This window comes from Solanum stenotomum, unplaced genomic scaffold (genome assembly GCF_019186545.1).
Source record: "Solanum stenotomum isolate F172 unplaced genomic scaffold, ASM1918654v1 scaffold38100, whole genome shotgun sequence".
Lineage (NCBI taxonomy): Eukaryota > Viridiplantae > Streptophyta > Magnoliopsida > Solanales > Solanaceae > Solanum > Solanum stenotomum.
The window spans coordinates 111,619-132,628 of NW_026034755.1; the positions used below are offsets into that span (position 1 = coordinate 111,619).

The window sequence follows — 21,010 nt, forward strand, 5'->3', positions numbered from 1 at the left end:
CTTTTAACTAATCAATTAAAATATAATATAGTTAAAAATACGTAATTCACCAAATTTATTCCGAGATAATTTTAATACCATATTACTATTCTATCCAGATAAAAAATAACTTTTTTCAATACTAATTATTAATTTTAAAATATATTATTCCAAACTTACCAATTAAAACTTGTACTATTGAGATTGTGTGCCAATTGCCAAATATTGTCTGAAACAAAATCAGAAATAAGCAGCCACCTAACAGTGACACTCCATTGCCACTAGGAGGGGACAACACATCTCTATTCTTTTCAGCACTTCTTTATTGTGCTTCATTTCTACAAAAAAATTTGATAATTAAAAAACTTAGCAAAATCTTTTGTCTGATTCTGAAAAAATAATACTCCGTAGTAATTCTGACCATTGGTTCCTAATCCTTTTTCTTTCTATAAATAGGAATATCTCATCCACTTTACTCCCTTTTTGCTCACTTTTTTGGACCAAGAACACCAAATTAACAAAGAAAAAATAGTGGGTTTTGAGAAATTTATGTCGGCAAGGTTTCATCTAGCTGTGATCGAATTTGGAGCACCATTAAAGCTCTGGTGTTTAGTTTCTTCACTTTTCTTGGTTGTCTGCGTGCAATTTTCCCCAATTTTATCGATGGGTTTGAGGCCCAAAAGGTACAATTTTACTTATCTTAAACCCTTTGTAGTATTTTTGTTCGATTTCTCGTATGGTCACTCAATTAATAGTTGATTGTCGTAAAAGTATGTTGAATTGTGGGGTTTTTTTTTTTTTTTTTTGGTGCTTTTGGAAGCTGATCTATGGTGGGGTTTTACTATTTTTTTATTTGGCAGGAATTGTTCTGGAGCTGTATATTTTGAGGGATTTCATATAAAGCAATTTTTACATCTTATTTTGCTGTTGAGAACGCCACTTACTTGATACAAAAAGTGTAATCTTTACAACTTTTCCCCTGTTTTTTCCTTTTATTTTTTAGAAATTTTGAATTTTCCTTTTTTAAAGAACAAATTTTTGCTAATATTGAGGTTATGCTTAAGCCTTTGTCATCAAAATTTGAGAATCTTGGTAGAAACATGAAGAACAAAGTTGATACAAACAGATTAGTGAGGAAAATTAGGATTGTTTGTAATGATCCTGATGCTACTGATGATTCCTCGGACGATGAGAGGATCGATGATTCGAGGTGTAAGCGTTTCGTTAGAGAGATTAAGTTGCAGATTGGCAACTCTTTTAATCTTACAAAAGCCTCTGAGATTGAATGTTCATTTCAAGATAGTAACAATGGAGAGAAAAAAACAAAGAAAGAGGGTTTAGTTAAACCCCTGATTCAACCAAGGCCAGCAGGGGGTTTATTATCGAAATACAAAGGTGTTCGTCAACGAAAATGGGGAAAATGGGCTGCTGAAATTCGTGATCCGTTTAAAGGCAGACGGGTTTGGTTGGGTACTTATAATACTGCTGTGGAAGCTTCTCGAGCTTACGAATTGAAACGTCTTGAATTTGAAACTAGGGCGAAGAATAGTAGCACAAATGTGTCCAAGGAGAGTTCTGGTTCAATGGTCTCTGAGTACAAAAATCAAAGCCAAAATGTTGCTAGTGGTGTCTCCGAGGACTATGCAGAAAACTCGGTATCACGTACTTCACACTCCTTGTCATCATCATCAGTTCTTGAATTGGATACTTTAACTTCTGTATCTGCGTCTGCTCCAATTTTAAAACTTAATGGCCTAAACAATAATGAAAAGGCGAGCAATGTTGCGCCTTTGGAGGCTGATGTTGTCGAACAAGAAGTACCTGAGTTGGCTATAATGGAGGAAACTCTACCTCTGTCTCAAATTGATGAAAGTATGGACCTTGATTTGGAGCTCGAGTCGTTCCTCATTGGCGCTGATGATTTTAATCAGCATTTGGATGAGTTTGTTGTCAATGATTTTGAGGACCCTCCGGTTTGTCTAATCGAGGGTGATGAGCAGTTGCCTACTGGTTTACCTGATTTTGATGACTTCAATTTCGATGGCTACAATGAATCCTTTTCTTGGATGGATGATGCTCCACGGACGAATGGAACACCCCTCAATATAGCATGCCCATATTTTTGCAGCTAGAAGATGAGTTTATGTGTTGATAGTATTAGTACTAAGTGTCAAATGAGTTGTCTGTCTCAAGAATCAGTTAATTAGATGCTGGAGACCGTGATTTTCGTCAATCGAGTTCTACTTGTTTGTTAATTCTAAGAAGTTATCGAGTCAAGGAGATGTTTTTGTCGTTTTCAAAGAAATTGCAAGTCCCTTTGGGTTTTCCCGTGCTCTTATGAGCCGTCCAAAGGGCTTCAATCTCAATGTGCTTAGTCTTCGAGTGTTTGTCGCCCGATGAAAGGGCTTCAAACGACTGTCATTTTATTCCCTATTATGCATCTTTTTTTGAACTATGTTATCTATGATGAGTATGATATGATATCTATCAAAGACCTTTTTAAGACAACTCTTTAGTTTTGTCTATACTTCTCCTTATCGATTCCCATAGTAAATTTATCTGTTTGATGCTTTCTTGGCCTAGTATACACTAGTTGTGTTAACGACTTCTTTTTGTCTAATAAGTTAGTGGATACAAAACATTTCTTTCAAATCATTTCAGAAAAATGATTTTCTTGAGCTGAATGTCTATTGGAAACAATCTCTCTACCTCATAAAGGTAGGGATAAGGTTCCAGACTCCATTTATGAGATTTTACCGGATTTGTTGTTGTAAGTTAGTGAACTCGTAACATTTTTTTCAAATCATGTTATGGAAAGTGATTTTGTTGAGCTGAATGTCTATCAGAAACAACCTTTACTCTATAAAGGTAGCGATAAGGTTGCTGAAGTCTATCGAAAATCACCTCTCTACTTTATAAAGGTTGGGATAAGATTTCAGGCTCCGCTATGAGATTATACTGGGTATGTTGTTGCAAGTTAGTGGACTCGTAACATTTTTATTTTCAAATCATGTTATGAAAAATGATTTTCTTGAGCTGAATGTCTATCGGAAATAACCTTTACCCTATAAACGTAGATATAAGGTTTTAGACCCCACTTATGATATTATATTCAAATATTATACTGAATATGCTATTAATGTATAAGTGGATTTGGTGTTTGGGTGCAGAAAGAAGTGTGGTTGAAATTGGAAAGCTACACATGCCTAATATTCTGATTTAATATACTTTTGCTATGCAATGAACTTCCATAAGGACTAAGCTTTAGGGTACTAGTGTAGTGTGCTAACATACAGAACACCATTTTTGACAATTTGTGTGTTCTGATCTTGAATAGGGTAGCAAAAACCAAAGGTGGTTGAAAGATGTCACTCTATTTATATCACCTAGTTTAATTCAAAACTAAAGTTTAAACTATTAGAAAGATTATGGTTTTAAATATGTTAGAAAAATTGTGTGATTGTAGAATTCGTGATATTAAACATGTCATAATATTTGTAACAACATACCTAGTAAAATTTTACAAGTGAAGTCTATGTAAAAGTGGTGTATATGCAACCTTACTCCAACCTTTATAAAGGTAGATAGATTGTTGCTGATAGAGATATTCACATGGTTTATATGAAGAAATAAAGTGAAAATACCTAATAATCAATGAAATGATTGAAAACCATGAGGTCTCAGGTTTAATTTCCAGCGGAGACAAAAAAACTAGGTGATTCTTCCCATCTATCCTAGCCTTGATGGACAGAGTTACCTGGTACCAGCTGCTAGTAGGAGGTGACATATATCTCGTGGAATTAATTGAGGTGCGAGAAATTTGGCCCGAAGACCACAATCTTAAAAAAGAAATATAATGTCACTATGAAATATTTGATGGAGGGTGCATGGCTTTTGGAATCTTAGAGAGCTAGTTCCATGCTGGTAGTCTCTATCAATATAGAACATAGGCCACTTGTTGCCCTTGAAAACAAAATGGTAAAAGCATCTCCTTCAACTAGAAAAAGGTCGATTTCGTTATAAGAGCAAATGTCCAAACTAGATTGCAATAGTAATGTAGTACTATCGTGTTTCAATTTACGTGACACACTTTTTTTAATTAATCTAAAAAAAAATGACGCTTCTGCTCTGGAATAGAATCATTTATGATAGGGGCAGAGACGAATCCAAGATTATATACATGTTTATATACATAAATTAATAAATACACGTGAGGCATGAATTTGAATTAATCGAACGCTTAAGCAAGTATCCACTATATCAATTAATTTGTATATTATCTATTGGATGCCTTAGCTTGTAGCTGACTATGCCGTTATGGCTGTGATTGAATGTTACAAATGCCAAATTCTTTAATTCCAAATGGGACCAGGTCAGTCACTTTATCTTCTGATTTTTATGTATTTTTGTTATTTATACAATGAATTTTATTTGTACAAACATTCAATTCCAAAAATCAAAGATCTTTAATTCTTTTTTATGATGACGACGTAAGATTTTTAGAATATGAAGTAAATATAAGCTATTACCATGAGAAAATAACGGTTCTGCATCAATATATACCGAGTGAATTCAAATATAGATGAAAAAAATAGGTGAAAAAGAAGTCAGAACCTAAATTTTCACCCAAAAAGAACGAAAAACCCCTAATTCAACAAATGACAAAATTCTTGATTTAATGGGCAAGAGAAGTTGCTAGATTATGTATGAAAGATGAATTTTAAATTTGAACTATTATGTAAGATTTAAGAAAGAAAAAGAGAAAAAGGAGAGAAATAAATTACATATCATGCCTCCGTTTTAGTTTAGGCCTAATTTCCCTCCAACCCTCTTTAGTTTAGGCCTTATCCCTATATTAAAACTAGTAATAGTGAATGTTGTATGTTTCATCTACATTTTCGTAATAATACATTCATTCTCTCATAATCGTGAATACCCCTAGCCTCTGGAGTACCTCTATCAAGAAAATACAGGATCAAAGTGCACTTCCAATGATCAACAAAATACTGGTCCACCATATATAGCACCTAACAAACTTCAAGAGCCACCACTCAATAGAAAGGTTAAAAGCATAAGAATTGCATATTTCAATATCAAATTAAATCTTATTGATTATGATGGTGTTGGACGATTAAGTACACTTTCATTAGCACACCAGAGCACGATCACTATATCAAAAATGATTTTTTACATTAATTAATCAACAATAATTAGCATTCTTTATAAATGTTCTGAAGCCTATAGCGACATTGAATTCAATAGCGTCAATTAACTAATGTCAGTAAAAGATTTTAACACTCTTTATGGATGTATGTGGTGGCTCTTGAAGTTTGTTAGGTGCTATATATGGTGGACCAGTATTTTGTTGATCATTGGAAGTGCACTTTGATCCTGTATTTTCTTGATAGAGGTACTCCAGAGGCTAGGGGTATTCACGATTATGAGAGAATGAATGTATTATTACGAAAATGTAGATGAAACATACAACATTCACTATTACTAGTTTTAATATAGGGATAAGGCCTAAACTAAAGAGGGTTGGAGGGAAATTAGGCCTAAACTAAAACGGAGGCATGATATGTAATTTATTTCTCTCCTTTTTCTCTTTTTCTTTCTTAAATCTTACATAATAGTTCAAATTTAAAATTCATCTTTCATACATAATCTAGCAACTTCTCTTGCCCATTAAATCAAGAATTTTGTCATTTGTTGAATTAGGGGTTTTTCGTTCTTTTTGGGTGAAAATTTAGGTTCTGACTTCTTTTTCACCTATTTTTTTCATCTATATTTGAATTCACTCGGTATATATTGATGCAGAACCGTTATTTTCTCATGGTAATAGCTTATATTTACTTCATATTCTAAAAATCTTACGTCATCTTAAAAAAGAATTAAAGGTCTTTGATTTTTGGAATTGAATGTTTGTACAAATAAAATTAATAAGTATATACATGATTTTTCATGCATTTGTGCGACAATCTATCAATTCAAAATATACAAATTCTAAAGGCTTAAGTCATTTGTGGCCCTTAGAGTTATCCACATAATTTACTTAGACACCTCAACTAAGACTAGTATCTATTGAACACTTTTATCTATCCAAAACCTGTTCTTATTAGACCTTTTTCGATAATTAGTAAAAAATAAATAAAGTATGTGTGATACACTTGGTATGATGTGGCAAAAATTACTAATTAAAAGATGACACGTGTCACTGCCAACAACTATAGAATTTATTTTTATTTTAAGAATAATAAAAATTATTTCAAATAAATTTTATATCTATTTTTTAATTGAAAAATAAATGAAATGACAACACATTTTATTCAACCCCACCCTACCCAACCCCCTTTCTTTTTCATCTTCTTCCCAACAATTTTTTTTTCTCAAACCACAAACCAATTTCACTCCAAATTACTTGCAGATTCAATTTTTTAATTTTTTTCTATTCTTAATGCGTGAGAGTGAAAGATATTCAAAGAGACTATTACAATAGTGATGAAGAAGTTTGTCAATGATTACTCATCCCGAAATTGATTGCAAAGAAAAATCGAGATGACCCAAATTAATTTTATCAAAAAATATTTTTCATTCCTAATACGTGATAGAGAAAGATATTCGAAAAGTTGGTACAAGAGTGATGAAGAAAGGGAGTTTGTCAGTGGTTAATCATCTTGAAATTGATTGCAAGGAGAAATCAAGAAGACCTAAATTAATTTTATCGAATTATCTGATATTGTTTTTGATAAGTTTAGTGGGTTTACAATTTAATTTGAATGGAGATATTTCTTTTCAATAATTATTAAAAAAAATAAAAACTGAATCAACTAATTGAGTTTGCAAGAAAAATAAAGAAAGCCAAGTTGAAGGTCATGTTTATGTATTATGCCTATTTTAATGCATACTTGAATATATATACATTCCAACTCTTATCATAAATTTAAGGCATAATACATGAACATGACCCTTAACTTGGCTTCAACGGATAACTATGCCCTCCAACTTTGAGTGTGCACAAGTAAACACTTTAACTTATAGACACCTCTTTCATAGAACAATCCACAAACCTGTTATTTGTATTTCATTCTCTGTTATGATGAATCAAGACAAGCAAAAAAGGACATCTCTTCACCTTGATGTTAGTAGATTGATTGTGCGTGTTGTTGTTTCTATGAAATATGCAGTTAAATTTTAATTGGGTTAGAAAATTTAAGTTAAGTTAAATAGATTGAGTTACGATCCATTATTTAATCGATTTTAATTCAAATAAACTTTAAACAAAATTAAATATTTTCTCATTTATTTATTCGTCTGTCTTACGCCTTATTTGTTTCCTGTTAATAAAAATCTTAATTTTAATCATTCAAATCTCATTATTAGCATGATTTGTTTCAATGTCTAAATCTTAATCATTCATTTATTTGGCACCCCTATACACCTGTCCTAGCATTATTATTACCTAAATAAGACTTTTGAGCATAAACATTAACGCCTAAAATCTACGTATACTTAGACAACAGATTTCCCAATATTTGCAATTTCCTTCTCTTCTATCTCTGAATTTTTTCATCAAATGTCTCATTCGTTTAGCATTGCACCCAACCTACTGTTGCTGAATCATCATCGGCCACCACCGTCTGCATTTCCGGTCATCCCTCACCGGCAACTCCCACTTCCAAATTTACATTTATCAGCCCGTAAATCGAGGAGTTTTGAAGCTCATAATGCATTCGATCTCAAAGGTACCCAAGGGTATGTATTATTCAGTGGCAGTACACAGAATTTTTCGTTACCTTTTAAAATAAGTACCAACAAATAAAACAACGTAACACAATATTAAAAAAAGAACAAAAACCTCTTATAATTTCATTTTTTTTTCTATTGGTATGAGTTTACATTTATCTGTGAACTTTGCAGAATGAGTGATCAGCTTTATCTCCATGAAGGTGAACTCAAAGTCAGGGACTATGAATTGGATCAGTTTGGTGTTGTAAACAACGCTACTTATGCAAGCTATTGTCAACATTGTAAGGTTTACTGTTTCGATAATCGATCGTACACATATGACAATATTTGAACTTAAGTAAGACTTACTTATCAATAAATGAAACAGGCCGTCATGAGTTTCTAGAAAAGATTGGCGTAAATGTTGATGAAGTAGCGCGAAATGGCGATGCATTAGCAGTAACAGAGCTCTCATTTAAGTTTCTAGCACCACTAAGGGTATGGCGAATTTCATCATGTATTTGGTAGTTTTGTCAATTGAATATAGTTTTTACCTTCGAATTTGGAGTAACTAAAAAATTTGATATAACATTGCTTTGTTCAGAGTGGAGATAGATTCGTGGTGAAGGTGCGATTATCCCGCTCTACAGCAACTCGATTATTTTTCGAGCATTTCATCTTCAAACTTCCAGATCAAGAGGTTAGTTACCTCTATTATCATTCAATTACAAAGAGTCACTTTATACTTGTCAAATCTTACTGTATTTTCTTAAAATTTTCACAGCCTATATTGGAGGCAAGAGGAATAGCAGTGTGGCTTAATAGAAGTTACCGTCCTATCCGAATTCCATCAGAGTTCAGTGCAAAATTTGTTCAGTTCCTTCACCAGAAGAGTTGCGGTACACAACATCATCGTCTCTAGACCCTACTTGTGGAATTAGTGCTTGTAATATCTAACTACATTTGATCTTCAATAAATTGAAATGTACACTTTTAATCTCTTTACTTGTGAGAGTAATAACAAATTGCTCACTATTTAATTATTTGTGTGTTATATTAAATTTGTATTGTTACTCTATTTGATTGTGAACAGAGCCAATTTTTATTGTGAAGTTCCCCTCAATTTCCAATTTAACTCTTCCAGAATTTAATGTTAAAAGTCAAGAATTATACTTTTTTTTGTCTAACAAATTATTCTAAGTCTTTGTTCTTTTTCAAGGGAAGTTTAAAGTTAGTTTAAGTTTATAAAACTCATCATACATAAACATGATCTTTAACTTGGTTTCAGCCGGTAACTATGATCTATAACTTTGGGGGTGCACAAGCAGGCATTTAACCTCATATAAAATTGAACGAGAAGATACACGTGTCATAATACACGTAGAACACCACATAGGACAGAAAATTGCCAAGTAGGATACCACATAGAACGAATGTGTATATTTGTTCAATTTTATACAAGTTTTAAATGTCTAGTTGTGCACATCTAAAGATAGAGACATAGATGTCAGTTGAGACCAAGTTAAAAGAACACTCCACACCTCCAATGGACATACCGTCTCCACCTTTCTTTGGAACTTAGAGTCACCGCAATAGTGTTTTTATCTTCCAGCTGGGCAATGTCCTCCGGCAGTTCAGTTATCGCCAGGTGGAAAGTAACAGTCGCAACATGATTGGTCTCATTAGATCCATGAACATGTGGCAAGCTAGTATAACTGCCCACAAACTTCATCAACGAAATTCCACTCATAAGTAAGTTCGCATCGTGATCTAAGTTCCATTTCCCATCGAGTATCGGTATCACACTAAACAAGTAAATATATCAATCAATCAACTACACGTCAATCCCAAACAAAGTGAAGAGATTATAAATCGACTCTCTTTAAAGAGATGTACACAAAAGCAAGACGAAGAATTAAAGGCGATGGTTCAGTCTTCAGGACAGAGAGCTGCAGCAAAGTGGAAGAGCCAGACTGAACCAGTCTAATACAATCAAAGTCTTCATCTTCCATGCTAACTCCATGATGACAGAGAAATGCAAAATTGAATTTTCGATCAATAAAAGAAAGTATTTTATAAATATCACAGAGGCATAATACATATATTGGACCATAAACTTGGCTTCAAATTTCAACTTTGACCTCCAACTTTCATAGTGTACAAACAAACACTTTAATTATCCAACCTTTTAATAACTAAACACGCGATTTTTGGAGCAAAGAGCGTGAAATGCAAACGCTTCCACATATATTAGTGAGCCACTCAATGGCTGCCAACTAATTAAACACTTTACACGTCCATTTTAGAACTAAAAAAAAAAAAATTAATTAAGGGTAGAGTTGTCATTTCAACATTTTTTTTTACTGTTGTGTGCCTCAAAAATTACTTCTAACTCGCGCAAAATGCGTGCACATCACACGTTTTGCCAGGTAAGACACGCGTGTTTATTTATTAAAAGGTTGGATAGTTAAAGTGTCTATTTGTGCACTTTGAAAGTTGGAGGTCAACGTTAAAATTTGAAGCCAAGTTTAAGGTCCAATATATGTATTATGCCGAATTAAATTCGAAGTACTCATTCTTCCACCTTTGTAGCTTCACATTTGATTTATGAGAGAAGAGATGAAGGGCAGATTTGGTCCCACTGGGCGTGCCAATTTGTTTGCAATAAATTTTAAATGTATGGAAAATAAATAAAACACACAAATAAAATCTGAAGAAACATGAATATTTTATATAATGCGGGTACAATTCTATTTCTCCCTTGATTCTACTCTCCTAAGATTTATCCATAATTTGCGGGCCGTAGTGGCGTATTTCTCGAACTAGGATGATTAAGATTTGACCTCTATATAAATATTTCATGACTTTTGTGGAATATTCGAGATGCCTTTTAATTTAGTACCCTTTATGAAGGCATGAACTAGGGTTTAGGGTTGAGTAGCCTCTAAGAATTCTAATTGAAATTGAACACACCTTTTAGAGTCCCAATTCGAATTGAACACGTCTTGTAGAGTCCCACAAAATTTCAATGTCTACCGGGTCTCCATCCTTTTGTTTATTATTCATACGTTTCCTGAGACTAGTAAAACTAAATTAAAGATAACAAAAATGGGAGTAAAATTGATACTTCATTTGTCCATTTTATTTGTCCAGTATTATAAGAATAGATTTCCACTTTTAGTTGTCCAGTTTGAAAAATTATTTTTTTTATTCTATACCTATTTTACCCTTATTAGTAAGTACTATTCATTCCCAATGCATTTTTAAAACATTGAATTCACTATCTCCGAATGAAAATTCTTTGACAACGAGGTTGTTGAATGAAATGGGGAAAGCTCTAAGATGCAAGGGAGGTTTTAGAAGAGATTTTATCAAAAACCTCTCTTTCCGTTCGAGGTATATTGTTTGAGAATGCATTGTTGAGACATGTGTCCTACCGTTAGTAGAAAATGTATATAGTACATCTCAAAACTTGGAGTGGGTAAGAATATTAGCTAGCGTTTGGTAATAAATTTTTAAATATTTTTAGCAAATGTTATTTGGATGAAAATTTGGGTGAAGTTTTACCATGTGTTTGACCGTACGTAGTATTTGGGAAACATATTTCACTTCTTAAAGAAATATGATATAAGTTTTAAAAACTATCAAAACTAATCATATGTTTGTATTACATAGCAAGATAGAAACTTTGACGTAACAAGATTCATGACTTCTGTAACAAGTCAATTGGATCTTCGTTGCAACAAATAACAAGTAGTATCCATGACACTGGAGCAATGTAGTAGTTCGGAGTGAGTGAAAGAAGCATCATTCCATACATTGTGAAGTAGACAAATCACATGACTTTGTTACCATGAGCCAATTGTTCATCATTTTATCACTTTCATATTCACCGAATATTCCATCACTGCTTTGGTGTTCACGTAAAAAAATTATATGTAATACATCGGAAACAACTACTACAAAGAGTGTTTTTGTAAAAGATAAAAATTTGGTATATAATTTAAATTCTTAAAAGCTCCCAAATAATGAGATTTGACTTGAATGCTAGTTTTTTTTAGTATTTGCAAATTTGCCAAAAACATTTGCCAAAAAATAACAAATTATATAGACAAACACTATTTGTCAAATTTTCCCCAAATTTTACTTGGGAAATCAATGGCCAAACGGATCCTTAGTGTCCTAAAAATATGAAAAATCATTTATGATAGCAGAGATAGAGATAGATACATTACGTAATTAAAATGAATACGTAACACATTTTTTGTTTCCTTTTCCTTTTACTACTAACGTATAGAAATTTACGTAATGCTTATAATAGAAACTTTTCGTGTTTCCTTATTTTGACAATTCAGTGTCACCTTCTCTAGGGAAAAGTTTGTTCCTTGCAATAAAAGAAGCATAAACATTTATTGCCTTCATCTCTTCTCTCATAAATAAAATCTGGAAATCTGAAGCTGCAAAGGTGGAAAAATGAGTATTTCAAGCCTCGTCTTTGAGTTTAATCGAATCTACACTCCGACAAGCCTTGAAGTAGGGGGAATTTATAGACATTGAAATTTTGTGGGACTATACAAGACATGTTCAATTCGAATTGGGACTCTAGAAGGTGTGTTCAGTTTCAATTAGAATTTTTGGAGGCTATTCAACCCTAAACCCTAGTTCATGCCTATATAAAGGGTACTAAATTCCCTTAAAAGGCATCTCGAATATTCCGCAAATTGATGGCATATTCATATAGAGGTCAAATTTAAATCATCCTAGTTTGAGAAATACGCCACTAACGGCCCTTAAATTATGTAGATCAAGTCCAACTCATCTTAAGTCGGGAAATACGCCACAAACGACCCTTGAATTATGGATAAATATCTTATGAGAGAAGAATCAAGGGATCAACAGAATTGTACCCGCAATCTTGATGAATAAAATTATGTTTCTTCATATTTTTTGTGATTGTAATTTATTTTCTGTCCCTTTAAAATTTGGTGCAAACAAATTGGCACGCTAGTGGGACCAAATCTTCCCTTCATCTCTTCTCTCGTAAATCAAATCTGAAAATCTGTAGCTACAAAGGTGGAAGAATGAGTACTTCAAGCCTTGTCTTTGAGTTTCATCGAATCTACACTCCGACAAGCCTTGAAGAAGGGGGCATTTGTAGACATTGAAATTTTTTGAGACTCTACAAGACATGTTCAATTCGAAATGGGACTCTAGAAGGTGTGTTCAGTTTCAATTAGAATTCTTGGAGGCTACTCAACCCTAAACCCTAGTTCATGCCTATATAAAGGGTACTAAATTCCCTTAAAAGGCATCTCGAATATTCCGCAAATTGATGGAATATTCATATAGATGTCAAATATAAATCATCCTAGTTTGAGAAATACGCCACTAACGGCCCTTAAATTATGTAGATCAATTCCAAATCATCTTAAGTTGGGAAATACGCCACAAGTGGTCCTCGAATTATGGATAAATATCTTATGAGAGAAGAATTAAGGGATTAACAGAATTGTACCCACAATCTTGATGAATAAAATTATGTTTCTTCATATTTTTTGTGATTGTATTTTATTTTCTGTCCCTTTAAAATTTTTTGCAAACAAATTGGCACTCCAATTGGACCAAATATGCCCTTCATCTCTTCTCTCATAAATCAAATATGAAAATCTGTAATTGCAAAGGTGGAAAAATGAGTACTTCAAGCCTCGTCTTTGAGTTTCATCGAATCTACACTCCGACAAGCCTTGAAGAAGGGGGCATTTGTAGACATTGAAATTTTTTGGGACTCTACAAGACATGTTCAATTCGAATTGGGACTCTAGAATGTGTGTTCAGTTTCAATTAGAATTCTTGGAGGCTACTCAACCCTAAACCCTAGTTCATGCCTATAGAAAGCGTACTAAATTCTCTTAAAAGGCATCTCGAATATTCCGCAAATTGATGGAATATTCATATAGAGGTCAAATATAAATCATCTTAGTTTGAGAAATACGCCACAAACGGCCCTCAAATTATGGATAAATATCTTATGAGAGAAGAATAAAGGGATCAACAGAATTGTACCCGCAATCTTGATGAATAAAATTATGTTTCTTCATATTTTTTGTGATTGTAATTTATTTTATGTCCCTTTAAAATTTGTTGCAAACAAATTGGCACGCTAGTGGGACCAAATCTGCCCTTCATCTCTTCTCTCATAAATCAAATCTGAAGCTACAAAGGTGGAAGAATGAGTACTTCGAGCATCGTATTTGAGTTTCATCGAGTCTACACTCTGATAAGCCTTGAAGCAGGGGGTATTTGTAGACATTGAAATTTTGTGGGACTCTACAAGACGTGTTCAATTCAAATTGAGACTCTAGAAGGTGTGTTCAGTTTCAATTAGAATTCTTGGAGGCTACTCAACCCTGAACCATAGTTCATGCCTATATAAAGGGTACTAAATTCCCTTAAACGGCATCTCGAATATTCCGCATATTGATGGAATATTCATATAGCGGTCAAATTTAAATCATCATAGTTTGAGAAATATGCCACTAATGACCCTCAAATTATGTAGATTAAATCCAAATCATCTTAGTTTGAGAAATATGCCACTAACGATCCTCAAATTATGTAGATCAAGTCTAAAACATCCTAGTTTGAGAAATACGCCGCTAACAGCCCTCAAATTATGTAGATCAAGTCTAAAACATCCTAGTTTGAGAAATACGCCGCTAACAGCCCTCAAATTATGTAGATCAAGTCTAAATCATCCTAAGTCGGGAAATACGCCACAAACTGCCCTAGAATTATGGATAAATATCTTTTGAGAGAAGAATCAAGGGATCAACAGAATTGTACCCGCAATCTTGATGAATAAAATTATGTTTCTTCATTTTTTTGTGATTGTAATTTATTTTCTGTAGCTTTAAAATTTATTGCAAATAACTATTACGTGCTTCGAACGCAATAACAAAAGCATTAACCTGAATGCCTACATATACTTAAATTAAATTTCCCAATATTTTGAATTTCCATCTGCAAATTCTTCCCCAAATGTCACAATCCTTATTTTCACCTTTGATTGGCAGCAATTGCCTTAACTCACTGTTGCCGAATCATCGGTCACCGTCTACATTTTCGGTCAGGCAACTCCCCCTTCCAAATTTACAGTTATCAGCCAATAAATCGAGGAGTTTTGAAACTAATGCATTTGATCTCAATGGTACACAAAGGTATGTATATGTATCTATTAGACTTCTTCTGTTCCAATCCAATTTATAATGTGATCTCGTAATATGACAAGTTTGAAGTCAAATTGTTACTGAATATAGAAAGAGTTTCCTATTTGCTCGTTAACATAGTCGATTACTTATTTGTGAACTTTGCAGAATGGGTGATCAGCTCTATTTCCATGAAGTTGAACTCAAAGTCAGGGACTATGAATTGGATCAGTTTGGTGTTGTAAACAATGCTACTTATGCAAGTTATTGTCAACATTGTAAGGTTTAAGATTTCGATCTGCACTTAACTCATAGTCCATATATCAGACTTTTTCAAATGACAATATTTTTCAATAAATGAAACAGGCTGTCATGAATTCTTCGAAAGAATTGGCGTAAGTGTTGATGAAGTGGCTCGCAATGGTGATGCATTAGCAACAACAGAGCTTTCACTTAAGTATCTAGCACCTCTAAGGGTATGTATAACCCTCATCTAAACATCATTAACGACCAATCAATATGCATCTGTTATATATATAATACTTAGTACTTCAAGTCGAATTTGGAGATCCAACTTCAAAAACACAGGTAGTTTGATACAACATTGCTTTGGTATCTGACTATCTGTGACTTTAGTCATATGGGAAAACAGAACTCATGTTTAGTCTTTTATGACTACAAATGTGAACACAACTGCTTAAAAGTTATCATTTCTTTCATCATTGGTTTAGAGTGGAGATAGATTCGTCGTGAAGGTGAGAGTATCCAGCTCTACAGCAGCTCGTTTGTATTTCGAACATTTCATCTTCAAGCTTCCAGATCAAGAGGTTAGTTACCTCTATTATCACTCAATTACAAAGAGATACTTTTTACTACTTGTGAAATCTTAATGTATTTTCTTGAATTTACATAGCCTATCTTGGAGGCAAGAAGAACATCAGTGTGGCTTGATAAAAGTTACCGTCCTGTCCGAATTCCGTCAGAGTTCAGATCAAAATTTGATCAGTTCATTCACCAGAAGTGATCTAACTAATGTGTTTGTGAACAAAATGCAGAAGAGTTCTTCTGATCAGGTGAAAATTTGGTTAATTTATATACTAATGTATATATTTTCTTTGGTTAATATCACTTTTGGTCCCTCAGCTTTTAATAAATTCTGAATTTAGTCCTTGTGATCTCTACCTTTACAAGGTAGGGGTAAGATTAGGTACGTTCAGAACATCCTCTGCATACTCCCCCTCAAGCTTTAGCCATATTTCCAACTAAACGCTTAACCTTTTCGGGGGTCCTATTACCCCCTGAACCTTTTTATTTTTATATTATTTCACCCTCAGACACTGATGTGTCCACTTAAACCAGATTTATAAAAAATGTTTGTATACACGACTCACATATTGACACGTGTCATAAAACTTTACCTTTACCTTTGAACCAAATTAACCCTCATTCTTCTTCCTTAGATTAACTCTACGATCTTCTTCCTAAATCTCTAGTTCTTCTTCTTTTTCTATATGATCTTCCATTATTGACGTTGCTCGGAAAGCTTAGTTACTATTTCTTTTGAGAAAAGGTTAGATCTTTACTAGCTAAATACTATTTTAATTTAGTGTTTGATTAGGGTTTTATTTTTACTGCGTATTCAAATGCTATTTTGACTGGTGTGTTGTAGTGTGGAGGTTTTTAGGGCCTTTTAATGTTTATTAGGGTTAGTTATAATTGAAAGTTATTCTTTACCAACTGAATGTTATGTTGATATTTGATTTTAGTTTTGATGGTAGTGTTGATTTTTAGGGCATTTGTTGCACTGGCATTCAAATGCTATTTTGATATGTGTGTCGTAGTATGTAGTTTATTAGGGATTTTAATAGTTATTTACTTGTTTTCGTGATTTATACGGTCTTGTAGTTTACTGGTAAAGTACAACGTCAAAAAGTGGAGTTTCTCATTCCTTACTAGTGTTACCTCTGTTCAGGTAGGAGATGAGTGGATTTACTTTGGTTACTTTAAGATGGTATCATGGTGGAGTATTAGATTTGAGTAGTGGACAACTAGTTTACAGTGGTGGGCAAGTTACAGAGTTTTTGGATGTTGATGTGGATAGACTGTCCTATTTTGAATTAAGAGGCTACATTAAAGAATTAGGATACACAACAACTTGCACATTTAGTATTAAACCTCCTAACAGTGGTATTTTGGAAGATATTCATAATGATATGGATATTTTAGACTTAAGTTGTTCTTTGGAAGATGGAGATATTGTGGAGGTATATGTAAAGCACTTGATTGATGATGCAGTTGTGGACCCCACCCTTATTTTATTAGAAAATGTTCCTCATGGGTATATGGAGGAATCTGGTTCAACTTTTAATAAAGTAAATGAACAAAGTGGGGTAGGTGAAGACCCTTTTACTACCTTTGATACTAGATCTGCTTCTACCCCAACTCCTCCCACCACAACTTCTTCTCCTAGATCTCCTTTCACTACCACAACTCATTCCACTACAACTGCTGCTCCTAAATCTCCTTCCACTAAAACTCCACCCACTACAACTGCTGCTCCTAGATCTCCTTCCACTACAACTCCTGTCACTGCTGCAAATCCTAGTATTGAAGATGCTGATGATCTAGTTTCAGGCCCTGTTGAATCTGATTTCTTAGAAAAAGAGGGTTCTGATTACTCAACTGAAGATAGTGTTGAGTCTGAATGTGGATTGGTGGGAGATGATGATGAGGACTATGGTAGTGATGTACATGAAGAGGTTAGGGAGTTGAGGGCTGAAAAAAGATCTTTTCAAAGAAGAAAAAGAAAAGAGAGAGTACCAGTTGATACTGAAGAGGTACCAGTAGGTGAAGCTGGAGCAGATTTAGGTTTTGATGAAACTCAAACAGGTAAAATAAGTGTTGAAGGAAGATTAGGAGGTGATGAGCCTTATTTTGCAAGTTCTGATGATGGAAGTTTTGAAATAGATGGAGATGAATTTAGTGATGAATGTGTTGAATCTGAAAGAGTACATTTACCAAGAACTGTAAAAAGAAGGAGGAGACCAAGTAATCAGAAAATTATACATGATCCTACTGCCAAGAAAGTTGTATGGCAGTTGGGTATGGTCTTTGCAGATGTGAATGAATTTAGAAGAGCAGTTAGTAAATATGTTGTCCAGAAAAGAGTTCAAATAGAGAAGTGTGTGAATGAGCCAAAAAGAGTTAGATGTAGGTGCAAGGAAGGTTGCCCATGGCTTTTGTTTTCATGTCTTGACAAAACAACAAATGATTTCATGTTAAAGACTTACAATCCAAAGCATAGTTGTAACAGCACAACTAGAAATTATTTGTGTAATGCAAAGTTCATATCTACACACTTTAGAAAAAGGATTAATGAGCAGCCAAATATAAGAGTTTTCAAGTTGCAAGAGTTGATAAGGAAAAAATTTAAAATTCATGTTGGCAAGACTACTGTTAAGAGGGCAAGAGCTAAAGTGTTGAAAGATATCATGGGTGATCATATTGTGGAATTTGGCAAAATTCTTGACTATAAAGATGAATTGTTGAGGACCAATCCAGGGAGCACTTATGTTGTTAAACTTGGTGAACCTGATGCTCTTGGTAGGCCAATATTTCAGAGCTTTTACATATGCTTTGATCCATTGAAGAAGGCATTCCAAAATTGTAGAAAGTGCATAGGTTTAGATGGTTGTTTTCTTAAAGGAGTTTGTAGAGGACAATTGTTAGTTGTTGTGGCCAAAAATGGTAATAACCAGATGCTGCCACTTGCTTGGGCAGTAGTTGAGTATGAAAAGAAAGAGACATGGACATGGTTTATCAAACTGTTGAAGGAAGATCTAGGACTAGGAGATGGTGAAGATCTCACCCTGATTACAGATATGCAAAAGGTATGTGTACTATTTTATTTTGTATTTATCTTTATCAATTTTCATATATTTGTTATTATAACATATCTAGAACTATTACAGGGATTAATAGGAGCAATTTTAAATATTTTACCTCTTACTAAACATAGAATGTGTGCTAGACACATCTTAGCTAACTGGGCTAAGGACTGGAGAGGTCTCCAAAGAAGACAACAGTTTTGGTCTATTGCAAAGAGTACCTTTGAATCTCAATTGAGGAAAAATGTTGCAAAGATGAAGTTGGTTGGTCCAGAAAAATTGATGGATGATCTTATGTACTACAACATAGAGTACTGGTGTAAGGTTTACTTTAATACTCAAGTAAAATGTGATTCTGTAGACAACAATATGTCTGAGTGCTTTAATTCATGGATCTTGGCAGCTAGGCACAAGACAATTATTATTATGCTTGATGAGATAAGAGTAAAGATGATGACAAGAATAGCCAAGTTAAGAGAGTTCACAAATACTTGGATGTGTGATTTCTCTCCAATGTCTTTGAAGGTACTACAAGAGAATATTGATAGGTCAATGAATTGTAATATTGAATTTAATGGAGTTATGGATTTGTAGTGAAAGAAGGGACATTTCAACACAATGTGGATCTTGGTAGGTGGACTTGTAGTTGTAGGGTATGGCAGTTAAAAGGCATACCATGTGCACATGTTGTGACTGCCATTTACTTTAAGAAATGTGAACCTCTTGACTACATTGACAACTGCTATAGTAAGGCAACTTACTTGAGGGCTTATGCCAATGTCCTTCAACCTGTCACAAACATGGAGATGTGGTCTGTATCTACTAACCCCACAGTTGCACCACCAGAAATAAAAAGCATGCCTGGTAGGCCAGGTAAACTTAGAAAGAAGGATGCTGGTGAGAGTAAAAAATCTGGAAAGCTACCTAGAACTGGACTTGCCATGACATGTAGTAACTGTAATGTTAGAGGCCACAACAAGAGAGGATGTCCACAAAGGGTTGAGTCATTAACAAGGGAAGAACCATCAAATACAAACAAGAGAAATGGCAAAACTTCAGGTTTAGGCAGACCAAAGGTAACATCTTTATCTTTAATTTGGTATGTGATAGAGATCTCATATGTAATAACTACAATTATTTTTAACTATATTTATAGAAAGCACAAACAGAAGGTGAGCATTCTACAAAGAGGTCAAGAGGAAGACCACCTGTAGCACCTAGTGCATCTCCAGGACCTGCAAAGAGGTCAAGAGGAAGACCACCTGCAGCACCTAGTGCATCTCCAAGACCTGCAAAGAGGTCAAGAGGAAGACCATTGGCAACACCTAGTGCATCTGCAACACTTACAAAAGGTGCAAGAGGAAGACCACCTATTGCACCTGCAGCACCTAATGCATCTGTAGCACTTGCAAAGAGTGTAAGAAGAAGACCACCTGCAGCAGCTAGTGCACCTCTTACATGTCCATCACCTGCTAATTACCATGTGGGATCTTCTACACCTGCTGATTATCAGTTAACTAATAGTAGCAAAGGAAGAGGAAGGGGTATGGGAAACAAAACCTCATACAAAAGGCAAGCAGTCATTGAAATGGGTATGTTTCAAGATGAAAATGGATTCAAAGCTCTTAATGTAAGTGTTTTCTATTGATTCAATTATACTATTTTTTTTATGTTTAACTACAAACTCAACTCACTCACTAATTATTTCATAATTTGAATACAGCCTGGGATGTCAAGTTGTAAGATCTTCTCTACTGGTACAACAAAGATGACAAAATCTGCTGATGTTACTGGTGATATTGGTTACAAACCAAGTACTACACCCAAGTTGAAATGGAATGAAAAATCGGCAATCTCAACAAGAAAACTTCAAGAAATGAGAGAGGAACAAAGAAAAAAATCAAAAGGAAGTAGTTCAAACAATCCAATCTAGGAAGTAATGATATTGTAGTACTGTTTTAAGTAGGCATGAAAATATTTCCCATTTTGAATGATGATGTATTAGTATTGAACATCAAATTATGTTTTTGTTTTTGGTTTTTGGTTTTTGATTGTAGTTTGACCTTATGTGAGGCCTGTTTTACAATCGATTATATCAATTAAAGGCCTTCTATTTTACAAATGGTGTTATGTTTATTCAATTTCTCCCGTATTTGTTGTAATATAGACACTACTATATCAACTACTTTATCCGAAAAGATTCATGATATTGAT

The 21,010-nt window shown here is 33.9% G+C and overlaps 4 protein-coding genes across 4 annotated transcripts in view; all 4 read left to right on the forward strand.

Annotated features, from left to right (window-relative positions):
• The first annotated feature begins 339 nt into the window (after positions 1-339).
• On the forward strand, positions 340-2,543 carry LOC125852663 (ethylene-responsive transcription factor ERF119-like). The gene is made up of 2 exons (XM_049532382.1): positions 340-662; positions 840-2,543. Exon 2 carries the CDS (start codon positions 1,035-1,037, stop codon positions 2,109-2,111), a length of 1,077 nt encoding a protein of 358 aa, XP_049388339.1. The 5' UTR covers positions 340-662; positions 840-1,034; the 3' UTR covers positions 2,112-2,543.
• Positions 2,544-7,496: 4,953 nt separating this feature from the next.
• LOC125852669 (acyl-acyl carrier protein thioesterase ATL3, chloroplastic-like) lies at positions 7,497-8,687 on the forward strand. Its single transcript, XM_049532386.1, has 5 exons — positions 7,497-7,731; positions 7,897-8,006; positions 8,093-8,202; positions 8,309-8,404; positions 8,489-8,687. The coding sequence occupies exons 1-5, from the start codon at positions 7,553-7,555 to the stop codon at positions 8,624-8,626; spliced, it is 633 nt and encodes a 210-aa protein (XP_049388343.1). The 5' UTR covers positions 7,497-7,552; the 3' UTR covers positions 8,627-8,687.
• A 6,046-nt stretch (positions 8,688-14,733) lies between these two features.
• Positions 14,734-21,010, forward strand: part of LOC125852672 (acyl-acyl carrier protein thioesterase ATL3, chloroplastic-like) — a 15,436-nt gene continuing 9,159 nt past the window's right edge. The window contains exons 1-5 of the mRNA XM_049532390.1: positions 14,734-14,921; positions 15,078-15,187; positions 15,276-15,385; positions 15,641-15,736; positions 15,823-16,152. Of these exons, the coding sequence (XP_049388347.1) occupies positions 14,743-14,921; positions 15,078-15,187; positions 15,276-15,385; positions 15,641-15,736; positions 15,823-15,933 (606 nt within the window). The 5' untranslated portion in view covers positions 14,734-14,742 and the 3' untranslated portion in view covers positions 15,934-16,152. The remainder of the gene's footprint in view (positions 14,922-15,077; positions 15,188-15,275; positions 15,386-15,640; positions 15,737-15,822; positions 16,153-21,010) is intronic.
• On the forward strand, positions 19,597-20,729 carry LOC125852657 (uncharacterized). The gene is made up of 4 exons (XM_049532377.1): positions 19,597-19,872; positions 19,953-20,279; positions 20,329-20,388; positions 20,520-20,729. Exons 1-4 carry the CDS (start codon positions 19,597-19,599, stop codon positions 20,727-20,729), a joined length of 873 nt encoding a protein of 290 aa, XP_049388334.1.

Bases quoted from the DNA above. Each gene is read 5' to 3' on its own strand.
- LOC125852663 (XM_049532382.1), top strand. From the start codon at position 1,035: ATGCTTAAGCCTTTGTCATCAAAATTTGAGAATCTTGGTAGAAACATG.
- LOC125852669 (XM_049532386.1), top strand. From the start codon at position 7,553: ATGTCTCATTCGTTTAGCATTGCACCCAACCTACTGTTGCTGAATCAT. The intron at 7,732-7,896 runs GTATGTATTATT...TGAACTTTGCAG, and splicing joins GATCTCAAAGGTACCCAAGG to AATGAGTGATCAGCTTTATC. The intron at 8,405-8,488 runs GTTAGTTACCTC...AAATTTTCACAG, and splicing joins TCAAACTTCCAGATCAAGAG to CCTATATTGGAGGCAAGAGG.
- LOC125852657 (XM_049532377.1), top strand. From the start codon at position 19,597: ATGGAGATGTGGTCTGTATCTACTAACCCCACAGTTGCACCACCAGAA. The intron at 20,280-20,328 runs GTGGGATCTTCT...ATAGTAGCAAAG, and splicing joins CATCACCTGCTAATTACCAT to GAAGAGGAAGGGGTATGGGA. The intron at 20,389-20,519 runs GTATGTTTCAAG...ATTTGAATACAG, and splicing joins GCAAGCAGTCATTGAAATGG to CCTGGGATGTCAAGTTGTAA.